The sequence below is a fragment of the Orycteropus afer genome, unplaced genomic scaffold, assembly GCF_000298275.1.
Source record: "Orycteropus afer afer isolate SDZICR_OR568_19922 unplaced genomic scaffold, OryAfe1.0 scaffold00006, whole genome shotgun sequence".
Lineage (NCBI taxonomy): Eukaryota > Metazoa > Chordata > Mammalia > Tubulidentata > Orycteropodidae > Orycteropus > Orycteropus afer.
This window is the reverse complement of record NW_006921593.1, coordinates 2,919,533-2,942,959: the sequence shown is the minus strand read 5'-3', so window position 1 is coordinate 2,942,959 and position 23,427 is coordinate 2,919,533. Positions and strand designations below refer to the sequence as shown.

At 47.9% G+C, this 23,427-nt stretch overlaps 1 protein-coding gene across 1 annotated transcript in view; it reads left to right on the top strand.

Moving 5' to 3' along the window:
- MLXIPL (MLX interacting protein like) overlaps window positions 1-23,427 on the top strand; it is a 49,301-nt gene that overhangs the window by 1,567 nt on the left and 24,307 nt on the right. The window contains exons 2-5 of the mRNA XM_007940365.2: window positions 2,723-2,821; window positions 5,639-5,884; window positions 6,672-6,847; window positions 21,877-21,932. Coding sequence (XP_007938556.2) covers window positions 2,723-2,821; window positions 5,639-5,884; window positions 6,672-6,847; window positions 21,877-21,932 — 577 coding nt within the window. The remainder of the gene's footprint in view (window positions 1-2,722; window positions 2,822-5,638; window positions 5,885-6,671; window positions 6,848-21,876; window positions 21,933-23,427) is intronic.

Here is a 23,427-nt window from a genome sequence, read left to right as displayed (position 1 = left end):
AGTTCAAACCCACAAGCCACAAAGATTGGGCAATCTACTTCCGTAGTGATACCGCTGCAGAAGCCCAAAGAAGGGGTTGCTATGAGTGAGTTAGAGTTAGTTAGTTACCAGCAATGCATGAGGGTTCCAATCCTTTTGCCAACATTTGCTGTTGTCTGTCTTTTTTATTATAGCTATTCTAGTGGGTGTGAAGAGGTATCTCATTGTGGATTGTGTGTGTGTGTGTGTGTGTGTGTGGTAAAATATAGTATAAAGCTTGACATTTTCACTTCATTGTGGTTTCGACTTGCATTTCCCTGATGCATAATGATGTTAGGGATCTTTTCCTGACTATTTTATCTTCTTTGGAGAGATGTCTATTCAGATCTTTTGCCCATTTCTCTCATTGGGTTATCTGTTTTTCATTATTGAGTTGTAAGAGTTTTTATATATCTTGGAATCTAGTTCTTTATCAGATATATGATTTGCATATGTTTTTTCCCCATTCTGTGGGTTATTGTTTCATTTTCTTGATGGTATGTATCCTTTGAAGCACAGAAGTTTTTAATTTTAATAAAGTCCTATTTATCTATTCTTTGTTGTTGTTACTGTTACTTGTATTTTAGGTGTCATGTCTAAAAAAAACATTTCCTAACCCAAGGTTACAAAGATGTGCTCTTTTATTTTCTCCTAAAAGTTTTGTTTTCGGTCTTGTATTTAGTCTTTGATCCAGTTTGAGCTAATTTTTGTATATGGTGTGAGGTAGGGATCCAATTTATTCCTTTTGCATGTGGGGATCCTGTTGTCTGAGCACCCTTTCCCTCTTTTCAAACCTGGACCTCAGGGACACAAAAGTAGATTAATCATAATTCTTGGGTTTTTAATACTCTTATAACTGGTCCCTATATGCCTGATTTTATTTATGTATTTATTGATTTATAGCAAGCACCAGTGTACTCACCACCTAACCCTAAAGTGGAACCTGACCAATAACTTACCTCTACCCAGGTGCTCTTATATAAGCTTGTCCCCTATCTGTCCTCTACCTAAAGTAACCATGCTCCTGAATTTAGGGTTTATCATTTCCTTTTTCAAAACAAATAGCTTTATTGAGCTATAATTGATGTACAATAAACTGTACCTATTTAAACTATCCAGTTTGATGAATTTTGGTAAGGGAATACTTGCATGAAACCATCAGCATAATCAAGGTGCCATATATACCCAACATTCACAAAAGTTTCTTTATGTCCTTTTGTAATCCCTCTCTCCAGCTTCCAACTTCTTTACCCCATCCCGGACAACCACTGACTGATCTGCTTTCTGCCACTACAGATTAGGTTGATTTTTTATAATTTTGTATAAGTGGAATCATACAGTATATGCTCATTTCTCATTGGGGTTCTTTCACACTGCATTGTTACTTTGATACTCATTCCTGTTCTTGCATTTATTATTTCTGTGTTCCTTTTTATTGCTGAGTAGAGTAGATACACCACAAATTGTTTATCCATTCAGTTGTGGATGGATATTTAGATTGTTTCTGGCTGAGGGTTTCTACAAATAAGGCTGCTATGAATGTTTGTATACAAGTCTTTGTGCAGATATATGCTTTCATTTCTCTTGGATAAATACCTAGGAATGGAATGCCTGGGTCATGTGGTGGGTACATGTTTAACATTGTGAAGAAGCCATTTTATAAGAACTGTTTTAACAAGATCCCTACCAGCAGTATATGAGAGTTCTAGTCGCTTCACATCCTTGTCAACATTTTGTATGGTCAATCTCTTTCATTTTTGCCTTCCTAGCGTATGGAGTTCTAGTAGCATAGTGTCTAAGGCATTTGACTGCTACCCAGAAGGCTGGCAGTTCAAATCCACCAGCCACTTCTCGGTAGGAAGATTGGGCAATATACTTCCATAGAGATACCACCTCGGAAACCCAAGGAGGGGTCGCTATGAGTCGGGACTGACTCCACAGCAGTCGGTTTGGTTTGTTTTTTTGGTTAGTGTATGTAGTTATTCTGTTTTGTTTTTGTTTTAAATTTTATTATGTATACATATGTGTCTAAAAAGTAGATTGTTTATTTGAGATGTTTTGATCCTGGTGAAAAGAGAAGGTTCTGACTTCAGCCACTTGTCTTCTCGCTGAAGGGGATGTTATTTTCATATCCATAAGTGCGCGGAGCGAGGCACACAGGAGCTATCAATATAGGCTGAAGAAATGATCAGATAGACGCTCTCAGCTGCCTCAGAACTCCGGCTGTGGGCCTCGCCAGAAGCTCAGACCGTCCCTGCCATCCCAAGGACAACAGCTCCCTGGACGTCACCCCTTGGCAAACTCCTTCAGCTCAAGATTCCTCAACTGAGCCCCGACAGCCTCCTCTCTGTCCCTTTATTTGATGTGAGGCGACAGCATCCTGCCAGGTACTTAGGTTCAAAGCAGGAAAGCCTTCATCTACCCTGCCACTTTCCTGTCCCCAAACATTCCCTCTATCCTCAGATCCTTTCCATGCAATTCCGCTGACACGTACGAGCAAGTTATTTTGTTCTAGGTTGGTCTGGGGCTGGATCCAAAGCTGAACAAAAACCAAGCCCTTTGGAAAAACACAGAAATCACAGCCATGGTCGGCCATCCCTTCGGCTCCACAAGTCCTCTATCCCTCTCCTCCGGTCTTTCTCCCCGTCCTGGCTCTGTTCACCGCAATGGGCCCCTGGACTCTGATGCTTCCCCTTTGTTGCAGACAGAACCACCCCAGCAAATCCGGGGACCCTGCCCTTGCTTGACGCTCTTCCATGGCTCCCTATCCCCCCACGACGAGGTTGACATTGCTTTGTGTGTCGTATGAGCTCCTTCACAATCTCACCCTTTCTCCTTCCACTCCTCTGGTGCTTGACCTGTAGAGCCCTGGCCTCCTGACTATGCCCGTCTCTCCTGATCTCCACACCTCCCTCTGCCTACCATACCCTCGTCCTCCCAGTGCTTTCCTCATGCTTGCCGAAGAGCTGAGCCATCCTTCCCTCCTCGGCGGACAGAGCGGTGCCTCCCTCCTGACACACACCATCACAGCCCTGATCCCAGGCTGACCTGTACGGAAGCCATTTAAGACGTACCTGTTCCCTGAGGTTCCTAAGGGCAGGGACGGCATGCATATATGTCATCTTCCCAGTCCCTGCCCCTGGCACAGCAGGTGGAGAGCTAGGACACCTGAGTTCAAATTCCAGACTTGGCTGTGTGAACCACAGACAAATTACCTAATCCCTCCACGCCTTCATTTCCTCATCTGTGAAATGGGGATGAAACATCTACCCTTTCTGGTTGTCAAAGGAATTTCAAGACTTAATCTACATAAAGGGCTTAAAAGATGAAGGCAAAACCCTGACAGGTAATAAATGCTTGGCAAGTGATACAGGGAAGTGGTAGTTATTTGTTGAGTTAAATGATAAGACCCTTCTCTAGCTGTAAAGAACCTTCATATAAATGGAGACGTTTTCTGTAGACGTTCAGGAGACTTCATTAACTGTGGAACAGCACCCCCTCCCCAGCTTCCATAAGGGAGGCAGAGCAATCCACTAGAGGCAGTCTAGCCCACTTCCCTTCTTGCCAAGTATCAAAGTAACCATGAAAACCTTCCTCCTCCAGGAAGCCTACCAGGATTGGATGGCCTGGAGGAGCTTCCCCTTACCCCTACCTATGACCACATCTATCCCCTCCACCTTCCTTCCCACCTTCCCTTTGCTTTCCCTTTGCTCTGCCAGGGCTGCAAACATCTCCAGACCACTTCCAGTTAGACCTTAAGTTTCCCATAGAGTGTTAGCTGGAGCTAAGAGGGGCCCTCAAGAGAGACTATCTTGTCCAAACCTCCCTGCCCCCAGTTTTTACATAAAATCCAGGACACCCAGTTAAATATGAATTTCAGATAGACCTTATGAATAATCTTTTAGTATCAATATAGCATAGTGCCTAAGGCAGTGGACTGCTAACCAGAAGCCTGGAGGTTCAAACCCACCAGCCACTCCTCGGAAGGAAGATGGGGCAATCTACTTCTGTAGTGATACCGCCTCGGAAACCCAAGGAGGGGTCGCTATGAGTCGGGTCCGACTGGACGGCACATAACAACAACAACAACAACAACAACAACAACAACAACGTCCCCAATATTGCCTGGGGCATATTTATACTAACGATCCCTGAATGGCACAAACGGTTGGCGTTTGACAACTAACCCACAGGTAGGCGGTTCAAACCCCCTCCGCAGTGCCGCGGAAGAAAGGCTGCAGGTCTGCTTCTGTGAAGGAGACAGCCCAGAAAACCCGAGGGAGCGGTTCCACTCTGCAACACGGGGGGTCGCTATGAGGCGGAACTGACTTGACAGCAATGGGTTTGATCTCTGGTTTGATAAGAATGTCCCATATATTGCAGGAGACGTACTTCTACTAAAAAATGTCCAATTTAACTGGACTTCTTGGATTTTTATTTTCTAAACTTGGCAATGCTATGTATAGGATACTGAGATCTTGGGGAAGGGAGGTTGCAAAGCTAGTCAGTGGCAGGGGAGGGATGTCCCTGCTCTAGTCCTGCACCATTTACATAGTGCGCGCGCGCACACACACACACACGCACACACACACACACACACACACACACACGCTGCATTCGGTCTCCGACATCCTTCTCTGCATCCTGGGTCTGGCTGTGCACAGGTGTCAGTCCAGGGCCACAGGAAAGAAGTCCGTTGGTAAGAGACCCTATGAAATGAGGCCCAAGGAGGATCATAGGCAGATGAAGACCAAGCTGGCCCCCTGTGGGAGGGATTGAAAGGAGCAGGGACCATCCTCATCTACTGATCTTTCCAAAATGCCCACCGCAGGGCAGTGTGAATTCAGGCCAGGGCGTCAGTAGGACTCTGAACCACCCAGAGCCTCTTCTGGGCCCAGCCAGTCCTCCGGCCCCTCCTCAGGTCACACCCCCTTGAGCTCTGCCTCCCGCTGGCAGCAGAGGACCCTAGGTGTCGCCCTCAGCAGGGGTCCCTCGGCCTCTAGGGCCCACCTCCAGCAGTGGACAGGAAAGAACAAAGCTCCTGGGGCCAGTGAGCATCTGCTCTGTTGCTGGGTTGCTGTTGTTGTTAGGTGCCGTCCAGTTGGCTCCGACTCATAGCGACGCTACGTACAACAGAACAAAACCCTGACCGGTCCTGTCAGCCTCACAATCCTTGCCATATCTAAGCCCATCGTTGCAGCCACTGTGTCAATCCATCTCTTGGAGGGCCTTCCCCTTTTTCTCTGACCCTCCACTTTACCAAGCTTGATACCCTTCTCCAGGGAGTGGTCCCTTCTGACAACATGACCAAAGTAGCTGAGAGGAAGTCTGGCCATTCTCATTTCCAAGGAGCATTCTGGCTGCACTTCTTTCAGGACAGGTTTGTCCGTTCTTCTAGCAGTCCATGGAACTTTCAGCATTCTTCACCAGCACCATAATTCAAAAGCATCAACTCTTCTTCGGTCTTCCTTATTCATTGTCCAGCTTTCACATGCATACGAGGCGACTGAAAATACCTGGCTTGTGTTGGGCTCACCTTAGTCTTCAAGGAGACATCTTTGCTCTTCAGCTCCCCATTGCTGGGTAGCTCTGTGGTAAAGGTCCCCCCTGTTTCTCCCAGACTGCCCGCTGCTACTGGTGCCCTGGGCCCTGCGTGCTCTACCCCCCACAGCCCTTTGGGGAGTCAGTTGTCCCAGGAGCAGTGGATTCAGCAGGGCCGGAGGACTCAAACACATCACTGCTGGATTCGGAGAACCTGACACTTGCTTGGCCAGCATTCAATGAGCCTGTCCGCATCCTGGTCCTGGGCTGCTACCTGGCGGATGTGCAAGGGCGTTTGCGGAACAAGATCAGAGCTGGGAGAAAGGTTAGGACCTAGCACTGAGATCCCAGGAGGGGAGGTCCACAGGTTCCAGGAGGCAGTGGGACTCTGGGAGGGGCTGGAGGGGCTGGGCTGGCAGGGCAGCACAGAGGCTTCAGGGCAGGAACCTTATTCAAGGAGGGGACAGGGAGGGACTCAGAGAAGGGGAGAGGGGTCAGACGGAGGTGTGCAGGGAGGAAACTGGGGCCAGAGTGGAGAGCTACCAAGAACTCAAGGCGCAGAGGGGAGGCTTAGTAGGGGAGGAGGTGGGGTTAAAAGCGGAAGGGCTGCTCAGGGAGGGGGCTGGGGTTCCCAGAGGGGGATGGGAAATCAGGGAGAAGGAGGGGCTGGAGCCAGGAGGTGGGGCTGGGGGGTTGGGGGGACTGGCAGGAAAATGGGGCTGGCCGCAGGGCATTGAATGAGCAGCGGGAATATGCGCCTAGGATGAGGTTCAGTGAGGGGCCCCGGCTCCGTGAGGGGAACAGGCTCAGGGAGGGAACCGAGGCCCAGCCCCAGGCTCTTCCTTTGCTCACCTGGGCCGGCCCACACCTGTGGTTCCTCCCTTCTCGAACCCAGCCCCAAGCCTTGGGGGCCCGCGCACCAGGCCCCCGGGGCCAGAGGGGTTAAAGGTGAGCGCGCACGAGAGGACCCAGGCCTGCGATTGGCAGGCGCTCGGGCCCACGGTCCGGGCCATGGCTACCCCACAAGCCGCCAGCCTGCTGAGCAGCTGCCACCCACGTGCTAAGGAGAGAAGGAGGCACCGGATCAAGGGGCAAAGGACGCCCCGGAACAGGCGGGTGAGGGCCGGGCAGTGCCCGCGTCCACGCCCGCTGCTAAAGCCCGGCCCGTGGCCGGTGGCGCCCAGAGCCCTCTGCTGCCGGCGCGGGAACAGCAGCCCGAGTGGCTGGCGAGCATCCCGCGGTCCCCGCGCCACCCAGGCAGACCCCACCGGTCGCCCGCGGAGTCCAGGTGAGGGGCGTGCAGGGGAGGCCGGGAAGTGGGGGTCAGAGGTGCCCAGCCCAGGAGAAGCTGGTCCTCCCTTGTGCTGGACCTCAGTCTCCTCACCTTGTCGAATGCGAAGGACAGTCTATGACTCAGCTGGGCAGACGGAATCACTACTCTTGGGTCTGTCCCCCTTGGCCCCCTACTCAGACTCTGCTCCCAGGAGGGGAAGGAGGCAGGTTCAAACCCCAGTGAGGGCTCTGGATCAAGAATCCAAGAGGCCACCCTCCCTGGCCTTCCAGGAGCAAAGGGTGAGGTGCACACAGGGTTCCCCCTGCCTCCAAGGTGCCCCTGGCTGAGTTGAGGGTGCCCCGTGGGGCTGAATGGGAGAGAGGGCCTTCCTCCCTGATGTCCCCTGCCCTGGACAGGTGCGGGTGCCATAGAGAAGCTCAGCCCAGGTGCCATCTGGGCTAGAATTAGAGGGAAGGACCCAAAACTCTGCGTGGCTGGCCAGGGAGTAGCCAAATGTCAGGGTGGAACTGGGAAGCCCTGTGGATTTCCAGAGTCCAAGCTTTTAGTCAAAGATGGGAACCAGAGGAGTGGCGAAGGGCTCTCCCATTTTTCTGGCTGGGGAAGGCTAGACAGAACTTGCTTCCAGCATCCAGACACCTCCACCCCTGTGCTTCTGGGACCGTCTAGAAGCCTGAGGTGGGACTGAGAACTCTGAGTTCGAATCTATGCCTGGCTGGGTGATCTTGGGGATCATTTCGTTCTTCTGGGCCTGGCTTCCCTCTGTGATATGGTCAAGCTTGCTCCTAGGCCACTGGTACTGAGATGAGGCTATGATAAAATGGGACACCAGGGTGTTTTGGGGGACAGAGTTACCTACACCCAACCAAGGTCCCTCTGGTCCTTCACAGGGGGATGATATTGCAGGTAAACTGATGAAGGTAAAGCCTTCATCTTGCCCGTGATCCTCTCGTGTCCTCCCATGGCCTGCCCCATCTGCTGCCCAGGCCCCCAGGTGGAGGGAAAGGCTCAGAATAGCATCCAGGAACCGCAAGCCTGGGAGGCCGTGCACAGAAGGGCTCAGGCTCAGCCCGGGCAGCACAGCCCCTCAGCCTCAGGCCAGGCCAGCCAGCTTCTGCAGGAGACTCCCAATGAAGGGCTCGGAGCCGCTGCGACCTGGAGTTTCCCTCTTGAGAAAATGACGCTCTGACCTCCTGGAGGGGGGCCCGCAGGAGTACTGGCCACCCACCACCCCCACCAACCCACCCTAAGGACACAATCTCCCCAAGACCAGGTCAGGGCTCAGGCTGGTGACAGCTCAGCTGAGAGCTCGGGTCAGAGCCCCATCTGAGGCCTTGGATTTCTGTGAACAAAACCGTCTGTCCTCTGTGGGGGTGGCTGCCGGTTGTGGGGCTGATGTTGGTAAACAGGTGGAGGCAGTAATGCACTTCACCAGACTGTGGAGGGTGACGGAAGTTTGAGGGGCTGTGCTCTTGGGCATCCAGGGAGCACATGTGCCCAGAGGTTTGTTCTCCATATAGTCAGATGCCCGCCGGGGCCCCTCTGGGGCAGTTCTTGGCCCTGCTTCAGGCCCTTTGGTGGGCAAAGTAGGATTTAGATGAGGGTTGGGGCCCTCAGAGACTGGAAGAGACCCTCATTAACTAAATTCTCACCAGTCCATGGTCAGGGCTTTGAAAGAAAAGGTTCCGGCTCTGATATGGAGGGAGCTTTGGTGGTGTAGTGGATAAGGCATTTGGCTGCCAACAGAAGGTCAGTGGTTCAAACCTACCGGCCACTCCATGGAAGGAAGATGGGTGATCTACTTCTGTAAAGATTTACAGCCTCAGAAACCCAAAGGGGGTTGCTATGAGTAGGATTTCACTCAATGGCAGTGAGTTTGGTTTTTTTGTTTTTAACTGACATAGGACAGCTGCTAGGAAAAATGGAAGGAGGAATCAAGATTTGCTGTGTGTCTGTTGTGGTCCAAGCAGTATGTGAGGTTTTGCTGGCACTGTTTCCTTCTTCCTGATAACCTGAGAAGGAAAGGAAAGTCTCTCCACTTCACATATGAGGGAACAGGGGCCCAGAGAGGTCAAGGCACTAGCTCAAGGTCACACAGCCCGGAAGTAGCAGAGCTGAGATTCAAACCCGGAGCTCTGGTTTCTCACCCACTACTGACTTCCCACATGGTGACCTTGCCAAGCCCCACCCTCCTCCTGGCCTCACACTGTTCATCTGTAAGCTGGGTGAAGCGGACCGTCTAGGCTGCTGGGCAGGGGTGGGTAGATACCCAGCAGTAGCCGTGGGCCTGCAGAACAGGCTATGCTGGCTGCCCTTTGGCCTCCCTGGTCGGCTCATGGGGGTCCACATGGCCTGCCCCCACTTCACCCACCTTCCCAGCCACCTCTTCTCTCCTGAGGCTTAGCTCCTAAGTGCCTTTCCTCATTGTGAGGTTTGGTGGGAGATAAGCTGACCTTGGAGAAGGGGCTTCAGCAGGGCTGGATGGAGCAGATCCTTTAAAAGCAGGGCCTGCACTCGGTGATGTACGTCCCTGACTGACCCCACGATATGGGGGAAGTCAGGATGGCAGGCAGGCAGATGTGTGGATGGATGGGTGATCATTTCTGCCCCGCCCAGAACTCTTGGGGCCTTGTCCTGGCTGGGTTGTTCTGGGAGTCCTCCCACCCCTTAACCCATACCAGTCCCATCAAAGCATCAGGGCAACATGGAAAGGGGGTCCCAGAGAGGCATACCTCTCAATCAGTCACACAGCTGGTGTGGTAGTTAAGGTTATGTGTGAACTTGGCTGGGCCTGCTTTTAAGTGGCTGGGCAACTGGATGTAGTTATTCCCCATGATGAGACTGGTAATCAACTCCGTGGTAGAATCTACTGTGAATGGCTGAGTAGCTGCCTTAGGGATGTGGTCTGCTTCCAGTATATAAGGAGAAGATTTAGGAATGGCCGGGAGCTTTTGGCATGCTTGAATCCTGCACGTAGCCGAGTTGTTCAGCAGCCTGCCATGTTGTCTGCCAATCTTGGGCGCACTTAATGGACTTGCATCAGTGGCCTGCCGTGAGGTTTGGTAATATCAGGATTGTGCCGTTTTACTTGTCAACCTTGGGCTTATCAGCCTCAGCAGCCAGCAGCTGCCTGAGCGAAGAAAAGCCTCCACCTTCACTGGGCCGGGAGCGGGAGGCAGAGCTGAAGCCCAAGGTCAAGGGGCTCTCACCCAGCCCCTAGAGCCTGGTACTTGGAGCTTGGACTTCTAGCCTCCAAAACTGTAAGAGAACAAACTCCTGTTTGTTAAAGCCATCCTACCTGGGGCGTTTCTATTACATCAGCAGGAAGTAATCAAACGGCTGGTTTGAGATTGTTCTCCATGCCCAGGTCCCCTGGTGGAGGCTGTGGTCCCATCTTCTGTGCCCCACAGCACCTGGTTCTTCCTCCAAAGCTTACCATCTTCACGATCCTTGGCATGCTTAAGTCCATTGTTGTAGCCGATGCATGTTTTGAGTGCCTTCCAGCCCAGGGAGCTCATCTCCCAGCGATCTGTTGGATGATAGCCTGTCTGTAGGGTCTTCGCTGGCTAATTTTCAGAAGTAGGTTGCCTGGCTTTCTTTCTTTGTTTTTAATTTCTTGGATCTTTATTTTATTTATTTTTTCTTCAACTTTATATTGTGATTTGAGTGAGTTTGCGGAGCAAATTGGTTTCCCATTCAACTGTTCATACATGTTCTTACTCGTAACACTGAATGCGGTTCCCACAATGGAACGCTTTTCCCACTTCCTCGTGGGTTAGCATTTCCCTTTGTCCTCTTTCCTGTCTCTTCCTGCCTTCTGAGCTTTATTCCTGGGCAAGCTGCCCTTTCGATTGTTTGAAGGAGTGCGTTCCTCCCTGGTGTGACCGTTCACCTCATAGGCTGTCTCTTGTTTGGCTGAATGTTGAGCCATGGGGGTGAGTTCACTTCTAAGCTTCAAGGGTGACTAAGGGCCATGGTCTCAGGGATCCTACCAGTCTATCACCTCAGTAAGCCTGGGCTTTTTTTTTTTTATGATGATGATTTTGAGTTTTGTTCCCCATGTTTCTCCCACTCTGTTCAGGCTCCCCTGTTGTGATCCCTCTTTAGAGTGCTTGGCAGGGGCAGCGGGGCACCATCTAGTTCCTCTGGTCTCAGGGTCACTGAGGCTGAGCTTCAAATGGTCCAGGGTCCCTTAGGGTAATTGTTGATGTGCATCTTTGATTGTCTTCATTCTTCTTTGCACAAGCCTTTCTTCCTGGTCTTAGTCTAGAAGCTCCACAGAAACCTGGAAGCTACCTCCCTGGTACTTCAAATGCCAGCAGGGTCACCTCCTACCTCCTCTTGTTCTCTTTACATTTTTCCGAGGTTGGTTTTTTTTTTTTCTGATTTCAAAAGTAATACATAAGTACTATATATCAGTAACATTTACAGAAATTTACAAAATAAATGTTATTTCACACCCCTCCAATGATCACCAGTATAATAGTTTGGTGCCTATGTGTCCAGACTTTTCTTCTCTGTTTCTATGTGAATATTACTATTAATTTTCCAATGTAATGGGGTCACATTTCACATATTGTTCTATAACTTTTTTTTTCAATTGTATCCTTGCTCTCTTTTTCTGTATCTAGACCCACAGTGATAGTGTGTGTCCACTAGCTGAGCACTCTGTAGGTATTAACAACTTCCTCCTCATACAAACTGTAAGAGGTATTTATTTCTATTATCCCTGCTTTAGAGATGAGGTTCTGTTAACAGCTACATAGTATTCCACTGTAGGTTCTGATCCAAGTTTATTCTACTGCTCTCCTTTTTTCCAGTATGATAAACAATGTGGGGACATGTCTAGTCATTCAGTATTATAAACAGTGCTGCCATGACCATCTTTGTATATTGTTGCACACTTCTGGAAATATTTTTGTAGAACAAATTCCAAGAAGTAAATTTGACAGGTCAAAAGATATTGACATTTTTGGTTTAGTAGATTTTGCTGAATGGCATCCAAAAGCACAATCCCATGTTACCTGTTCACCAAAAGGGTGGGGGGAAGGCCACCACCCTGCCAGTGTCACTTCTATTTCTTCCTGATTGGGGATGAGATTTCAGGGGGGCTCAGGAAGCAGTTGACGTGCTGGAGAAGGGCAGGTTTGTAGGCACGTAACCCCAAGGCTCATGCTACACACACCGTTTTCTTCCTCCCCACCTGGCCCTGCACACCACCCACGGCACCCCCAGCCCTGCTCTAGGCTACACCCCAGGGTGATGGTTTCCTTCTCCTCTCTACTACTGAACCTTGTTAGTCAAAAAGCACAGGCTCTGTGACCTCAGGCAAGTGACTTAACTTCTCTGAGCCTGTTTCTTCCTGGGTGACATGAGGCTATCATCATCTCTGTTCATCTTGTCTTCTCAGGGACAAGAGGAGAGAATGTGTCTGAAAGTGCTTTGATTTCAGCCAAGGGCCCGGAGGAGACCAATGTTTTTGTTGGCTAAACTTGGGGCACACAAATTCTTGGGATTTGGGACAGTTGCTGGCCTCAGGGCAGGCTGACTGGGGGGACAGAAAGAGAAGAGGAGAGGGTGGAGGTGGGTTGCACCTGGAACTGGACTCACTCCCCGCCCATCCCATGTTCCCAAGCAGAGGTCCCAGAAGCCCCACCTGGGTTCTCCCAGGACTGTCTGGGAGGCAAGGCTGAGCCTTGGGCTGCTCTTTTCAGGATGCCTGTCTGTCTGTCCTCCACTACAGGACAGCCACTCTGCTGTTCTTTCTCCAGTCACTGCTCTCTTTCTCTCCTGTACCCCCTACCCCCACCCTGCCACCCAGCTGAGCCTAGCCTGGGCAGGAGCTCATGGGGAGTTGTCTGGTGTGGTGTCAGTCCTGGGTTCAAATCTCAGCCCTGCCATTTACCATCTGTGAGAACCTTGGGCTGGTCTCCCTATAAAATGGGGACAGTAGTCCTCACCTTGCCCTGTTCACAAGGAAACAAGACAATGGTCATGAAGCCACTTGAGCCTATGAGTGATGCTGGGTTATATATCATGGCTTCTCAAACTATTTGAGCCAAGGGCCCTTTTTTTTTTTTTTTAAATGTTTGATCTGCCATGGACAGTTACGTATGTACGATACCATGAAAAATGAATGATTAGAAAAAAAATTAAATATACAAAATATAAGTCCAGTTATTTTTATTATTTAATAAACATACAATTGTTCTATTAAATTGATATGAACGTTCCTAAACATATACTCCCAATTACGTGTCTTGTCATAAACTGGTAATGGCCTGGTGTTGTCCAGGACTCCACTTTGAGTAGCACTGCTGTGGTTACCACTGTGCTCACTAGAACCAGGCTTAGGGGCAGAACCCGGAGTGACAGCCTGGGCCCTGGCCCAAGGAGCCTGGGAACTGGCAGCTGTGTGGGTCACTACCACCTGCTCTCACCCCAACCAACTGAATGGTTCACTGCTCTCTGTGGTTCCCCGGCCCTGCCTTTGTTCTCACCCAAAACACCCTTCTCACCTCTCTGCATGTCTATTCCCACTTTGTCTTTCAAGGTCCACCTCAAGCCCAATCTCTTCTAGAAAGCCTTCTCTGGGTACGAGGGTTCAAGTGAGCCCTCTCTCCACTGAACATCCACAGACCGGGGCACTATTTCTGGCCCTCTCTGAGTTGCTGGTGGGTATGCCTCATTCTCCCATGCTGACTGCTTGGAGACAGGTGTCACATCACAAGCATCTGAGTACCACCTCACCCCCAAAACCCTAGGCTTAGTAGAGGGCCTGATACCAGCAAGCAGTTACCATGTGTTAGCTGGAATGGGAGATGAGAAGGTATTTGGGTGGGGATGGATAATAGATGGACGGTTAGGTATTAAATTGATATGAACATTTCTAAACATATACTCCCAATTATATACTATCTATTTTATGGATGGAAGGATTGATGGGCAGGTAGCTAGATGAGTAAAGGGATTGATAGGAGATGGATGGATGGAAGGGAGGGAGATGGATGGATGGATGGAAGATGGATGGATAGATGGAAGATGGATGGATGGATGGATGGATGGATGAATGGATGAATTGGAGAAGTGGATGGATTGGCAGGCGATGGATGAACAGACAAGTGGAAAAACAGATATCTATGGGTAGAGCATAATGGCTAAGACACTTGCCTGCTAACCAGATGGCTGGCGGTTCAAACCCACCAGCCACTCCTTGGAAGGAAGGTTGGGCAATCCTACTTCCGTAGTGATACTGCCTCGGAAATCCAAGGAGGGGTCGCTATGAGTCAGGGCTGACTCGACGGCACATAACAACAACAACAACAAATGGGTGGACACACTGGCTAGTAGGGGACGATGGATGGATGAGTAATGACAGATAGGTAGATGAACAGATGAGTGGAGAGACTGGTTATTCATTTGCTCTCTCCCCTGTTTTGCTTCCTTCTCTTCCTCTTCTCCTTTTCTTTTTCCCCCATGTTCACATCTCAAAGCACAAAGATCAGTGGTTCTCAACCAGCAGAACCTGCATGACCAGTGAGACCAGAGTCATCCAGGTAGAATTTGATATTCTTGTAACAATTTAAAAATCAATATACAATGCGAGTGGCTATCTAAGATGCAACAATGGGTCTCTCCTCATCCAGAGCAAAGAAGAATGAATAAAATCAAAGATCCATGGAAACAATTAGTCCAGAGGACTAGTGGACTATAGGGACCTCAGCCTACATGACCTTAGACCAGAAGAACTAGATGGTACCCGGCTACCACTGCCAACCACTCAGAAAGAGATAAAAAATAGAAGATCCTGGATGAAGTGGGAGAAAAATGTGGACTAAAACTCAAAATCATAAAAAAGACCAGACTTACTGGTCTGAAAGAGATTGATGACACCCCAAGACTATGGCCCTGATCACCCTTTGGACCTGGAATTGAGCTCACTCCTGTGGCTTCCAGCCAAACAATAGATAAGCCTACAAGGTGAACATTTACACCAGGTAGGTACACTCCTTAGAACAATCAACCGTAAGAGATCAGAAATGCAGTGTTTGCACAGGGAGTTAGTCAGAGGGCGAGAATGCATAGGAAAGGACACAGGGAAAAGGTAACCACAGGGAGGAAATGGGAAGAGAGCTGTTACATTGTGGCAATTGCAACCAGTGTCACAAAACAAAATGTGTATCAACTGCTGTATGGAAAATGAATTTGCTCTGTAAACTTCTACCCAAATCACAATAAAAAAAGAAAGAAAAAAGAAAAGAACACCCAAGCTTACTGATCTAATAGAGACTGGTGAAACCCTCAAGACTATGGCCCCTAGTCATCCTTTGGGCCTGGAATTAAACTCATTCCCATGGCTTCCAGGCAAATAGTAAGCAGGCCTATAGGGTGAACATTTATACCAGGGAGGCACACTCCTTAGAACAGTAAATGATAGGAGATCCAAAGGGCAGCATTTGTACAGGGAGCTAGCTCAGAGGGCAGGAATGCATAGGAAAGGACACAGGGAAAAGGAAGGAAGTGGGAAAAGAGCTGTTACACTGGGGATTGCAGTCAATGCCATAAAACAAAATGTGTATGAACTGTTGAATGGAAAACAAATTAGCTCTGTAAAGTTTCACCCAAATCACAGTTTAAAAAAAAATGATAAGCAATATGACGGGTACTTGAGTATCCTTAAACATCAATATAAAAGTAGAACGCCTATGAATATGAAATGGGCTTCTTGCAAAGGAAAGTGTTTTGGTTTTTTTTTCCATTTCTAGTGAGTTGAGATCCATAGTTTTTGACAGTAACAGTGGTGCTTCTGATATGAAAACCAATCTGGTCCAACTTCCTCACTTAAACATAGTCCTATTTATCAATTTTCCCTTTGGGTTTGTTCACCCATTTTATGGATACAGAAACTGAGACCCAGACAGGAGAAGTGACTTCCCAGCTTGCAGCCAGGTGGAGACACAGCTAAGAGTCTTCCTTCTCATTCTTCCCCAAACTCGCTCCACAGTGCTCCGCCCCTTCCCATAAATCCTCCTGGGGCCTGATTCCCTGTCTCCCTCCTCCTCTCACTCAGGTGTCCAATGCACCCCACAGCACCTTCAGTGAGGGTCCTGAGTCTCCAGTCTGGGAACGGGGCTGAGGGGTCCGTGAGAAGAGACAGAGACAATGTTCCGGTCTTCAGGTGGCCAGGTACCACCCGATCTCAGACTGAGGCACATAGGAGCTGGGGCAGGCAACAGGGCTGGGCCTGAACTTGCACCAGGCCTGGGGTGGATGTAATTGTAACCAAGGAAAATAATCCATGAGATGCCTTCCATGCCACCAGGCACCCTGTGAAGGTGACTCAGGAGGTGAAATGGCTGGTGATTTTTGTGTGTGTATATGTGTATATATGTCTCATCCACTTTGGTCATGTTGTCAGAAGGGACCAGTCTCTGGAGAAGGATATCATGCTTGGTAAAGTGGAGGGCAATGAAAGAAGGGAAGGCCCTCAACGAGATGGACGGACACAGTGGCTGCAACGATGGGCTCAGGTACAGCAAGGATTGGGTGGCTGGCACAGGACCAGGCAGGGTTTCGTTCTGTTGTGCACAGGGTCGCTATGAGTCAGAGCTGACTCGATGGCCCTAACAACAGCATATGTGTGCACACCGTTTCTTTTTAAAAAAGCTTTTAATTTGAATCTAAAAAATGAACACATACAGTAAGGGTCCAGCTCAATGAGTGTTCACAGGGGCTGTAGCCATGTAACCAGAACTCAGATAAAGAAACAGAATGTTAGCATCACCTCCGAAAGCCCCTTTCGTGATCCCATCTACTCACCTCAAGGCTACATGCAGCTGTGACTCCTAATGCAGTAGATTGCTTGTGTGTGCTTTGGAGCTTTATATGAATGACGGCTCACAGCTCATACACTCATGCGGCCTTCCTTAGCTCAACATACTGTCAGTGAGACTCAGCCATATGGTTGCATTGAGTTGTATAGTGTTCATTCTCACTGTCGCCCGAATGTTCCGTAATGGGACTGTAAGGTCCCTCTGTGCCATAGACGATTTGCACTCAACTGCTAATCAAAACCTTGATACACTCTTTGGAGAGAACAATCATGGGAGAAAGAAGAGCTGTGTATACACAGGGAGACAGCTCAGGGGGCAGAAGTGCATGGAGGGAAGTGTCCACAGGGAAGAGGTAACTATTGGGAGAAAGTGGGAGGAGAGCTGTTTCATTGTGGGAAATTGTAGTCAATGTCATGAGACAAAGTGTGTGTGAACTGCTGTATAGAAAGTGAATTTGCTCTGTAAGCTTTCACCCAAATCACAATTAAAAAAAAAAAAAAAAGTTGGAGGTTCAAACCTGCCCGGCAGTCCCACGGATGAAAGGCCTGAGAATCAGCATTCATACAGATGGCAGCCAAGCAAATCCTATGGAGGTCAGTTGTGTGTAGCACACGGGAGTGCCGTGAGTCAGAACTGACTTAATGGCAATGGGTTTGGTTCTAAGGTGGTACAGATGGTTTGGTTTTGGTTTTAATGTGGCTCTGTCACTATGTGTTCACCCATACACCTGTGAGTAGACGTTTGAGTTGTTTCCAATACTGGCTTCATAAACACAGTTCCACTATGAGTAGTCGTGTACATGTCTGTTCGTGTTGGGCTGCTAAGCCTAGTGCTGCTACGAATAGTCGTGTACAGTGGTGCACATATGCACACATGTCTGTGGAACTGCTAGGTCTCAGTGTGTGTGTGCATGTGTTCAGCTTTAGTGGATATTGCCAAATCTCTTCCAAAATGATTGGACCAGTTATCCTCACAGCAACAGTGGTTGTCCCGATCCTCATGAACAATTGCTGGTCCCCGTGGTTTTAGAAAGAAGCTCTGGTGACACTGTCGTTAAGGCTTTGGGTTAATAACCAAAAGGCCGGAGGGTCTAACCTACCAGCCACTCTGCGGGAGAGAGAGAAAGCAGTCTACTTCCATAGAGACTGACAGCCGTGGAAACCCTATGGGGCAGTTCTCCTCTGTCCTCTAGGGGTGCTGTGAGTCAGAATTGACTCGGTGGCAGTGAGTTTTTTTACTTTTAGAAGGTGGGTATCTTTGGAACAGCCTGGCATCAGATTGCCTAGGTGTGAATCCCAGTTCTCCTCTTCTGAATCCCACGTGCCCTTCACTGAAACCTGGCTCCTCGTTTACAAAAGGGGTTGATCATCATGGGCTGTTGTGAAGATTACATGAGCCTATTAGATAGTAGGAGCTCTGGTTGCGTAGTGCCTGAGGCATTTGACTGCTAACAAGAAGGCTAGCGGTTCAAACCCACCAGCCATTCCTCAGAAGGAAGATTGGACAATCTACTTCTGTAGTGATACCACTAGGAAACTGAAGCAGGGGTTGCTATGAGTTTGATCCAACTTGACGGCAGTGAGTTTGGTTTTTGGTTTTATTAGATAGTAGGAGTTATGGTGGTGTAGTGGTTAAGGCATTGGGCTGCTGACTGCCCCATCTTTCTTCCACGGACCCACCCATCGCTCCGTGGAAAAAGGATGGGGGCAATTTGCTTCTGTAAAATTTACAGCCTTGGAAACCCAGTGGGGTCACTATGAGTCAGGACCAACTCAATGGCAGTGAGTTGGGATTTTTGGTTATGTGTGTGAAGAGACAAAGAAACACAGAAGGGGCACACTTGGTAGATACAATATAAACTCCTTCATTCAACAACACCCACTTGCATGTTTGTATGGAGGGAAAAAGACCACTGTTGTTAGTCATCTCCAACTCATAGTGACTGTGTGCACAACTGAATGAGATACAGTCCTGTGCCACCCTCACAATCCTTGCTATACCTGTGCCCATCGTTGCAGCCACTGTGTCAATCCATCTGGTTGAAGGCCTTCCCTTTTACCACTTTTACTTTACCAATCATGACATCCTTCTCCAGGGACTAATCCCTTCTGACAACATGACCAAAGTAGGTGAGATGAAGTCTGGCCATTCTCACTGCTGAGGAGCATTCTTCACCAACACCACAATTCAAATGTATCAATTCTTCTTGTCTAGTTTTCATGTGCACATGAGGTGATTGAAAATGCCATGGCTTAGGTTAGGTACACCTTAATCTTCAAAGTGACATCTGCTCTTGAAAGTGACATCTGCTCTTAGGTTGTTGTTGTTGTTGTTGTTATTTGCCGTCGTTAGGTGCACCTTAATCTTCAAAGTGACATCTGCTCTTGAAAGTGACATCTGCTCTTAGGTTGTTGTTGTTGTTGTTGTTATTTGCCGTCGTTAGGTGCACCTTAATCTTCAAAGTGACATCTGCTCTTGAAAGTGACATCTGCTCTTAGGTTGTTGTTGTTGTTGTTGTTATTTGCCGTCGTTAGGTGCACCTTAATCTTCAAAGTGACATCTGCTCTTTAAAAAGGTCCCTTGCAGCAGATTTGCCCAGTGAAATACAATGTCTGATTTTTTTTTTTTATTGTGATTTGGGTGAAAGTTTACAGAGCAAATTTATTTTCCATACAGCACACATTTTGTTTCATGACATTGACTGCAACTCCGTACAATGTAACAGCTCTCTTCCTACTTCCTCCCTATAGTTACCTCTTCTCTTCCCTGTGTCCTTCTTTCTTATGTATTCCTGCCCCCTTGAGCTGTCTCCCTGTGCAAACACTCCCCTTATGTTCTCCCATGACTGATCACTCCATGGAGTGTATCTACCTGATGTAAAATTTACCCTTTATGCCCATCTGTTATTTGGCTGGAAGCCACAGGAGTGAATGAGTTCAGTTCCAGACCTGAAGGGTAACTAGGGGCCATAGTCTCTGGGGTCTCACCAGGCTCTATCAGACCAGCAAACCTGGTCTTTTTTTTTTTTTAATGATTTTGAGTTTTGTTCCACATTGTTCTCCTGCTGTATCCAGGATCTCCTAACACTGATCCTTTACCAGGCGGTTGACAGTGGTAGCTGGGTACCATGTAGTTCTTCTCGTCTCATAGTCAAATAGGCTGAGGATCGTGTGGTCTACCAGTCCCTTGGACTAATTGTTTCCATGTATCTTTGGTTTTCTTCATTCTTCTTTTCGCTGGACGAGGAGAGTCCCATTGTTGCATCTACATATCCGTTTGCAAGCTTTTAAGACCTCAGCCACTACTCACCAAAATAGGATGTAGAACAATGTTTTTGTGTAATATGTTATGCCAATTGAGCTTGATGTCCCTTGTGACCATGGTCCTGAGCCCACAGGCCCAACTACTTGCTTCATCAGGGTAACTGGCTGTGACCAAGAAGTCATCACAAACTTGTCCTTTATTAACTTCCCTACACACCTGGAATGTCTGATTTCTTGACTGCTGCTTGCATGAGTGTTGGTCTTATATCCAAGTAAAATGAAATCCCTGACAACTTCAATCTTTTCTCCATTTATCAAAATGTTGCTTATTGGTCCAGTTGTGAGGATTTTTGTTTTCTTTATGTTGAGGTGTAATCCATACTGAAGACTGTAGTCTTTGATCTTCATCTGTGAGTGTTTCAGTTCCTCTTCACTTTCAGCGAGGCTGTGGTAACTGCACATTGCAGGTTGTTAGTGAGTTTTCCCCAATGCTAATGCTGCATTCTTCTTCATATAGTCCAGTTTCTTGGAGTATTTACTCAGCGTACAGATCAAATAAGTATGGTGAAAAGATATAACCCTGATATATACCCTTCCTGATTTTAAACCATGCAGTATCCCCTTGTTTTGTGCAAATGACAGCCTCCTCCTTGTCTATGTACAGGTTCCTGATGAGCACAATCACGTGTTCTGGAATTCCCGTTCTTCTCAATGTCATCCATAATTTGTTATGATCCACACAGTCAAATGCCTTTGCATAGTCAATAAAACACAAATAAACATCTTTCCAGTATTCTTTGCTTTCAGCCAAGATCCATCTGACATCAGCAATGATATCTCCCATTCCATATCGTCTTCTGAATCTAACTTGCATTTCTGGAAGTTCCATGTCAATATATTGCCACAACCATTTTTGAATTACCTTCAGCAAGATTTTACTTGTGTGTGATATTAACGACATTGTTCAATAGTTTCTACATTCTGTTGGGTCACCTTTTTTTGGAATGGGCACAAATATGGATCTCTTCCAGTCAATTGGCCGTGTAGTTGTCTTCCAAATTTCTTGGCATAAACAAGTAAGCACCTCCAGTGCTGCATCCGTTTGTTGAAACATCTCAATGGATATTCTGTCAATTCCTGGAGCCTTGTTTTTGCCAATTCTTTCAATGCAGATTGGATATCTTCCTTCAATACCATCAGTTCTTGATCACATGCTACCTCCTGAATTGGCTGAATGTTGACCGATTCTTTTTGGTACAGTGACTCTGTGTATTCTTATTCACAGCTCGAGAAATGCTGGGCCTGCTCTTCCCTGTTAATTTTCTAATTCCAGGTCTTTGCACATTTCATCATAGTACTTTACTTTGTCTTCCTGAGTCTCCCTTTGAAATATTCTGTTCAGCTCTTTTTATCTCATGATTTCTTCCATCTGCTTTAGCTACTCTGTGCTCACAAGCCAGTTTCGGAGTCTCTTCTGACATCCATTTTGCTCTTTTCTATCCTTTTAATGACTTTTTGCTTTCTTCGTGTATGATGTTCTTGATGTCATCCCACAACTCATCTGGTCTTTGATCACTGGTGTGTTGGCCTATAGAGTTATTCGACATGGCCTACAGAGAGAATTAAGAGGAGTCTTGCATTCAGGGAATTCTCCCTCTAATGAGAAAAAGAGGCATGTGCACCACTCCCTGTGAATGCAAAGGGGAATGAAATGAGAAACTAGGTTGGCACAAGGGCAGCTGGGAGGACTCAGGAGGTACTAACCTTGAAGTTGGGGAAGGCCTCCTAGAGGAGGTGGCACTGGGCGAGCTTCCCTGATGTGACAGAGCAGTCTGAGTGAGGAATCTGGAGAGCCGAGTTGGGATACAGGGAAGTTGTGGGGTCAGGCAAGATCCCAGAGTATGGTCAGGACCTGGTCCTGCACTTCCAGGAGCTGTGAACGAGGCCAGTGTGTGATAGAGGCCAAATGGGAGAAGGGAGAGAGAGGTGAGACAGGCCAGCTTACACCACACCTGTGCTGACTGGGCGCTCCAGCTGGCTGTGCCCAAAGCCCGGTGCTACAGCCCACCCCTGCCCCAGCCCCAGCAGTATACTTGTCTGTTCCCACTGTGGGGAGAGGACAGCAGCCCCAAGAAGAGTGGTAGCCTGGACACAGTCAGTCCAGCTCGGTCCTTTCTTGGCAGGCGAACCTTGAGCAAGTGCTTAACCTCTCAGAGCCTGTTCTTCAGCTGTGCAATGGAGGTGAATAGTACTTACTTTGATGAGATCAGTGATGATGACTCAAACGTGTCTGGTACAAACTCATACCAACTGTCGCTGCTGTCAGGTACCATCTAATTGATTCCAATTAGAACAGCCCTGTGTACAACAGAATGAAACACTGCCCGGTTCTGATATGTGCAGCCATTTCTTCTCATTTTGTGTTATGCCCCATCAGCAAACGGAGGTCCCAAAAGCTGTTACCCCATCCATGTCATTAAGGTCAACTCTACTTTGAGGTGGCAGCTCTTCCCCAGTCATATTTTGAGTGCCTTCCGACCTAAGGGGCTCATCTTCTGGCGCTGCAGCAGACAATGTTTCCTTGCAATTCATAAGGCCATTTCTTTCAATGGCCAATTTTTCCAGAACTAGATCACCGGGTCTTTCTTCCTAGTCTGTCTTAGTCTGGAAGCGTCGCTGAGACCTGTCCACCCTGGGTGGCCCTGCTGGTGTCTGAAATACTGGTGGCACAGCTTCCGGTATCATAGCAACGTGCAAGCCACCACAGTAGGACAAACTGACAGACAAGTGGTGGTCATATTGACTAGCCAAAGCCAACTGTTAAATTTTCAGGAATTTTGAACGTCAGTTGTTAAACTCTGGGTAGCTTGGAATCAGCCTTGGAAACTGGAAAGTTCTGAAAAGGACTGGTTTATTTTATCCCCCCAGAAAGTTAGTTCTTAGGCATTTACCAGCATAAGTGATAGATAATGTTCTAGTTCTTGGCTTACGTAGTAGGTTCTGTTCATTATATTATTTTAAAAATGAATGAGTGTTACAAAGGGACAAATATTGTATGATTCCACCTCATATGAGACCTAGGATGGGCAAGTGTAGAGAAATCACACTGTATTAGTGGTTACCAGGAGCAGATGGAGAAGAAGGCAAAGGGGACTCACTCAGTGTCTTTAGGGGACACTCAGGTTCTGTTAAGGATGATGGAGAAACTTGGAAATGGATAATGGCAATGACTGAACACTATGATAAACATAACTGATGCCATTGAATTGAACATGTGAAGAATGCAGAAAAGGGAAATGATTCGTTACACAGAGATTTACCATAATGTGTGTGTGTGTGTGTGTGTGTGTGTGTAAGGTTGGGGAATCTACTTCCACAGTGATACTGCCTTGGAATCCCAAGGAAGGATTGCTACGAGTCTAAATCGACTCAATGGCAGTGATATATATATCTACCTATATATATATATATATAATATATA